The 6468-nt window shown below is 51.7% G+C and overlaps 1 protein-coding gene across 2 annotated transcripts; it reads right to left on the bottom strand.

Moving 5' to 3' along the window:
- Positions 1-212: 212 nt before the first annotated feature.
- SUOX (sulfite oxidase) lies at positions 213-4703 on the bottom strand. 2 transcript variants are annotated; one of them, XM_082850682.1, is made up of 5 exons: positions 3921-3979; positions 3156-3615; positions 2825-2884; positions 2387-2564; positions 213-2154 (listed from the first exon to the last, which is right to left on the bottom strand). In XM_082850682.1, the coding sequence occupies exons 2-5, from the start codon at positions 3164-3166 to the stop codon at positions 745-747; spliced, it is 1659 nt and encodes a 552-aa protein (XP_082706808.1). In that variant the 5' UTR covers positions 3167-3615; positions 3921-3979; the 3' UTR covers positions 213-744. The 2 variants fall into 2 exon arrangements, with proteins under 2 accessions (XP_082706808.1, XP_082706809.1); XM_082850683.1 differs by lacking the exons at positions 3156-3615; positions 3921-3979 and adding an exon at positions 4637-4703.
- Between the last annotated feature and the right edge of the window lie 1765 nt (positions 4704-6468).

The following is a 6468-nucleotide window of genomic DNA, read 5'->3' as shown; positions in this document are numbered from 1 at the left end:
CCCCGCACATACTGAGACTTCAGAGAAGGAAACCCCAATCTTGACTTCCCTGCCCCCGCTTCCTTTTGCCCTTCCCCCCACCTTGTTTGTTTTGGGTTGTCTCACTAGATATCCCAGTACCAATCAGTGCACCGCCCTCCTGCAACTTGCTCGCTCCGCAGCCTCAACAAGTCCCAAAGGTCATAATCTTTTTTTGCTTTTTCAGAGTGGTAGTCTTAAACAGATATTTTATTGATGTATTTAGAAAAGTGGAACAATAAAGGGAGAGAGTTGCGCCCTTCACGACCCCTGGCAACCTAGAGACGTAGTAAAAAGTTGCATATACACTTTTCTTACACATATCCTCACACATTCTCTGAAGAATCCAAGAAGAAAAGCAAAATAAGGCCTCAGTGGTGACAGTCATTAGAAATGGAGATAGGGTAGGTAGAGAAAATAGCACTTACTTCCAGAATTACTTTTCCTACTTCTAGCCCTTTGCTCCAGCAGCTCTTACCTCCTCTAAGGCACTGGGTCAGCGGCCAGGAGGGGTATGTAACACCTCCAGTCAAAGGGGAGCAGGTGCCTGGGTGGAAGTGTGCAATGCATGTACCTGTGTGTGGCTTCAGAAGGCATAGTCAGGGTTGTGATCCAAGACATGGAGAGGTGGAGGGAAGGATTTTTTGTGGTAATGAGGCCAAGGGATGGGTGTGGAAAGGGGTTTAGAAGGTGGTTCTGGAGAGTAGATGGTTCCATTTCACTTTCTCATGGAGCAACATGGACATGGACACGGTGCCAGGCATTGCTGAGCACGCCTCGCAGGTTCCAGATTGGGGCCACTGTGTCTGGCTGAACATTGTAGCTGTCATCTACAGCCTTACAAACGATGTTCAATTCTTTTTTCCCAGCTGGCACAGGGGCTTGCAGCTGCCATAGCCGCCAGGCCCAGGCCTTTCGGGCACGCTGTTCCTCTCCATCCAGCTCAGCCACCTGCCAGGTTAGGCCCCCATCCAGAGACACATCCACCCTGACCACAGCTCTTCCTCCACCACTCCATGCATAGCCTTTGACAGTCACCTCCCCCGACTCTATTGTCTCCCCATCTTTGGGCTGTGTGATGGCTGACTGGACAGGAAGTTCCTGAATAGATGGAGCCGAGTCAAAATCTACAGTGTCCCAGTCCACAGATGGAGAGAAGCCTTTGTAGTCCCGCCGCTGCCAGTGGCTGTAACTTTCCTCTGGTTCCACGCTCACTTTGCCCAGCCATTTGACATGGCGGGCACCCACCACACCGGGAACCACCACCCGCACAGGGAAGCCATGGTCACGAGGCAGAGGCTGCCCATTCATCTCATATGCCAACAGGACCTCAGCTTCAGGGTCCATGGCCCGAGCCAGAGGGATGGATGCTCCATAGGCAGTCCCTGTGGGGTCTGAGTCCAGTCCCTCAAAGCAGACATGGGCCTCAGTTTCAGGGAGCTGGTGACCAGCCTGGGCTAACACATCACAGAGCCGTGCCCCAGCCCAGCGTGCAGTGCTAATGGCCCCTGCACTCCACTCCAGACCTCTTACTTCTTTGAACCGAGTCATCTCAGACCGCCGGTTGCCAGCACACTGCAGAGTGACAGTGATCTCGTGTTTAGGGAACTGGTACAAGTCATCCAGGGATAGGCACAGTGACTGACCCCCAGGTGGCCCTACTACATGTAGGCGATAGGTGTCTGGGTCAAGGTTAGGTACAGGCAAATGATTACGGGTGAAGAAGATAGGGTTGGGTGTGATGTAGTTTTCTGTCAGCAGCTCAGGCGGGGGCTCCGCATTAAAGGGGCGCTGGCTGTTGACCTTCAGGGCTGGGTGACGTATAGGATCATCAGCATAAGGGTCAGAGGTCTTCAAGATGGAGGCTGCCTTGTCATCGGGGCTCAGCTCCCCAATCTTGTACTGAGCCAGTATCTCTCGCACGTGGGACTGGTTGTGAACAGCATAGAGGGCCCAGAAGGGCTCTAGAGGACCCCCGGCTGCTAGCATCAGCTTTGATGGACCCCCTGGGTGTAGGTCCACAAATTCTGTGACATCAAAGACCTCAGAGCCCAAAGTCACCCAGATCCCAGTCTCAGGGCTGCTGTGGGATCTCACTTCCTCCCTCGTGTATAGGTGTGGTGATTCCTCAGCAGCCTGCAGGCAGGGCAGGGGTGAGGCAAAAGGGAACAAAATGTTAAGAAGAAATCACTCACTTCACCCTGACCCAACCCACAAAGTTGTGGCCACTGGGAAATGGAGGTAACAAATTCCATCTCTACTGTGCATGAAGCAGTGTCACCGTGGGCTCTGTGGTAAAGCCTGGGTTGCCTGGGCAGCTCACTATGGCCTTTGTTCTGACAGTGAAGTCCCTTCCTTCCCTACTTACCCTGCACCGGTGGTCATGATAGGCCAACACTGCACCAAGCCCTAGAAGAGTCCCCATTACTCTCCATCCCCTGGTGCTGGAGTTATCACCAGAGATGGCATGGCTGGAGCACTGTGGCTGAAATGAATCATTCGTAGAGCAGGCCCGAATGCAGAGCCTTGAAGGGGCTGACTTGAGTCTGGAAGAGAGAGAAGTCTTCTTAGTAGCACGCTTCTGATCATAAGAAAGGGCTAGGGAAGGCCTGGGGTGTACCTCTCCCAGGTTAGCCATTGGTTTCTTCAGTTGGGACTTAGTTTCTCAGGGATGGGTGGGACAAGTGGGACATGGCTTTCCCTTTCCTCCCTGGCCACTACCTCAACCATCTTAATCTGGCAGATAAGGTAAGAGTCATAAAGGTACAGGGAGTAGGAGATATGGGCTAGGAACTGGATGGCCTACCTGTAGGCCTGTCGGAGCCCTGGGACCACAGTTCTGTGCAGCAGCAGCATTACGGCAGACCTAGGATAGGAGGAAGATTCCAGGATCAAGACAGGGAGTCCTGCATCAGGGATGAGATTAGGGTAGCTTGAGGGAATGGGTGGGAGGAGGACACAGAGATCAGCTAGGAGCTCTCTGGACAAATGGGTAAACTTTTTCTGTGGTAATGAGGCCAAAGAATGGAAATGGGGGTCCAAATGGGCCCTTAGAGAAAACTTGGAGAACTTCGGAGACAGAATATGCTGACAGGATGGAAAGGAATGGGGGGTGGGAGAGAGTCTCCTAGAATCACCTGTCTCCCATCCTCTACTCTCTACTTTGTCCACTACAGAGAACAATGGGGGCCAGGGCCTAAAGGGCAGAAGCCAAAAGTCTACTGTCCAGTTTGCCAGTTTATTATTATTATTAATTTATTTATTGTTTATTTTATTTTATTTTTGGCTGTGTTGGGTCTTCATTTCTGTGCGTGGGCTTTCTCTAGTTGCAGCGAGCGAGGGCCGCTCTTCATCGCGGTGCGCAGGCCTCTCACTGTCGCGGCCTCTCTTGTTACGGAGCACAAGCTCCAGACGTGCGCAGGCTCAGTAGTTGTGGCTCATGGGCCTAGCTGCTCTGCGGCATGTGGGATATTCCCAGACCAGGGCTCGAACCCGTGTCCCCTGCATTGACAGGCAGATTCTCAACCACTGCGCCACTGGGGAAGCCCTTGCCAGTTATTTCTGAAGTCAGCAGAGGACAGCCGCGGGGTGTACTCACTTAAAGAGAGACAAAAAGGTGAAAAAAGAGTGGGAGGTGAAGGAACTCGGATGCTGGAGTCAAACTGCTTTGCTTTTATAAAACCAGTCCTGCCCTTAACCAGCCCTGCTCCTGGGCAGGATACCAAGCCTCTCTGAACTTGTGTCCTCATCTATGAAATGAGATCTACCTAGCAGAGCTGCTGTGATGAGCAAACAAGTAATAGCATTATCATTGAAGGCTTTTCCCTCCACCCACCCTAAAAAAATAAAAATTGAACCCGGCTGGGAACTGGACCCCAATCTGGACCAACCCCAACCCCTACCTTGTCTATGCCATTCCAGTGAGCTCAGCAAATTGAGGAGTTAATGGCCAGGATGTCAGGGGATGGGCTAGAGAAGGAAGAGGGTAATTTTTCTGCTCTGGCCTGCAGCAGTTTCTTCCTTACAGCACTGAGCAGATCACTGACCCCAGGAGGGCCAAAGCAGGGAGGGGTGAGAAGAGTCAGAACTGCTGATGAGATGCTAAAGAGGGGTGCCGGCACAGAAACTGCGAGGAAGCTAGGAATAGGAGCAGAGTCTGCATTTTACGCCTGGGCCTTGGGATCCTCACTCTCCCTCCCACTTTCCCTCAATCCCAGCAGCCCACTATAACCAGACTGGCAGTGCAGGTAGAGCTGACTTGTAGGTGAACTCGGTCAGCCCAGTGTCCCAGGTTTGGGAGAGGCAGTCTTCTGCTGCAAAACGGGGGCCACCCCCTTGTGCGGGTGGTGGCCAGTCACTTTGGGTAGAACATGGATATGTCCAGCACCGGGGCCCACGCACCCGGTTCCATGTCACTGCCCAACAGCTGGCCCAGGAGTGTCTTGTAGCAACGCCCCGCCGCGGCCCAGGAGCACAAAGCTAGCGGGAGTGGAGGCAGGTACTGGCAGTTTTGCTGTCCTTAGAATTCGGAGCACCCCTGGGTGCCAAGACCGCCGCCGCCGCCCAGGTTACTAACCCTGCTTCCTCCTCTTCCCTCTCCCGGCCCCAGCCTCCTTACCCAGCTCGGCGTCCGCAGTGTCTCTTTTACCCGCTCAGCGCCCAGCGGCTGCCGGCGAAGGGGCGGGGCCTGCGCCGTGACGTTGTGCCGGAGTAAAGGACCACTCTCTCCCCTCGGCTCGTCCCCCAGCCATTGGCGGGCGGCGGGCCGCCTCCCAGCTGCTGTGCCCGCCTCCTGGAAGCCGAGGCAGGCGGCGCGCCACCGGGGCTCGGAGCTAGGACGGGCTGTTTTTGCTTCCACCCCCGCCAGACGAGGAGTGGGACCTCATGATGTCCGGAACCCGGGCAGTGGAAGGTGATGAGGACTCCAAAGGTTGGGCTGAGAGATGTCCCCGACCCGCCCCACCAGCTGAGACACAAGGTGCTTTCACTAGAGGCCTCGGGATCCAGCCGGCTTTCTCCCGGTGGTGAGCTCCGTCTCTAACCTATTTTTTGACAAACGCCTGTGTTGCAACTACAACAGCCCTGTTTGCCTTTTAGAGAAAACAAGATCAAGCGCTCAATTCTTTTATGTCCAGGAATGAGATCAGAAATGGGGCCTAAAGTGGTGGTTCAAAGCCTTCGAGATCCCTTGGACCAGCTGCATTTCTCCTCAAATTATAGAACCAACACGAAACAGACATCTTTTTAATTTTGCTTAGTTGTCAATTTATTTTAAAAAGTCGTCACTTGATGACATTTTAACGCCCCAAAGTAGGAAGACTGTAACTGCTCATGTCAGAATAAAGGATACTAACAGAAATTGTTTGCTATTACCCTTTTATCATTTGGTGTGGGAGTGAAAACTTGTCATTGGCTAGCTGTGGACCCGGGGCAAACGTATCCACACTGCCCTCTAGAGACTAAAAGGTTGAGTTACAACCTTACTTTAAGTAAAGATCATTTCCCCTGCCTTTCTGCTTTCTCCTAAACTGGAACTAGAAGAGCTTTTTACTAGGAATGAAGAAGCCGTGGGGGAGTCCTAAGAGATATACAGTAAGGGGAATTGACAGTGAAAAGGTGATTTTGGCCCTAAGGTTTTTGGAAAAAGAAAGATTCCCAACTCAACTGTGTACAGTTAAATCATCGGAGAGGCCTGACGCCCAACCTATCCTACCCAGGATACAGAGAAGTCAGTTAAGGACTGTCTGAAGCCATGGGATGAGACTTCTGCCCAGTAGCAGTGTCACCCTACATATAGCCACACACATGCTTTATATAATTGACGTTTAAATCTCAAATTTTCTTCATTTTACAGAAGAATCTGAGGCAGAAAGCAGCTAAGTAACTTGATCAAGACCACAGCTGGTAAACTGTCAGAGATGGGACTGAATTCCAGGCTCTGTCTTTCCTGTCCTTCAGATTCTTTGGAATTCAAAACTTCTCCTGCAACCATACCTAATCTTTTCTCTGTATCATGCCCCCCCCCCCTTCCACTTAGACTTTGAGGGACTGAAGGCTTCAAGTACAGCAAGAAATGAGCAGAATTTCCTGTTGAAATTTTCCTGTTGGGGTAGAAGCCACATGATCAATCAATAATGTTAACTCAGTGATGTTTAAAAAACTTTCTTAGGTCATGGACCCCTTTGAGATACTAATTAAGGCAGTGGGCCCTCTCCCTAGAAAGCTGCACATAGATATTTGCATAATACTTCAAAGTATTCACAAATACCACCTCTCCCTCCAATCTCATCAATTGTCTGCCCAGAGGTCCACAGACCACCACCCCCTTCCATGTTAGGATGGCCTAAAAAAATTAGCTAGGAACAGATTTGGTGAGCTCTCTAGTGGCCTGGGAACAGGAGTGATTAAACAGCAATAAAGGGCCTATTTTCCAAATTGGGTTATCTCACT

This window comes from Leucopleurus acutus (genome assembly GCF_964270905.1).
Source record: "Leucopleurus acutus genome assembly, chromosome: 11".
Taxonomy (NCBI): Eukaryota; Metazoa; Chordata; class Mammalia; order Artiodactyla; family Delphinidae; genus Leucopleurus; species Leucopleurus acutus.
Note: the sequence above shows the minus strand (reverse complement) of the source record. Positions and strands in the feature narration are given on the sequence as shown.

Excerpts from the sequence above, each read along its gene's own strand:
- SUOX (XM_082850682.1), bottom strand. Across the intron at positions 2,565-2,824 it reads GGGCTCCGACAGGCCTACAG|ACTCAAGTCAGCCCCTTCAA; the intron begins GTAGGCCATCCA and ends TCTCTCTTCCAG. Across the intron at positions 2,155-2,386 it reads ATCATGACCACCGGTGCAGG|GCTGCTGAGGAATCACCACA; the intron begins GTAAGTAGGGAA and ends CCCTGCCTGCAG.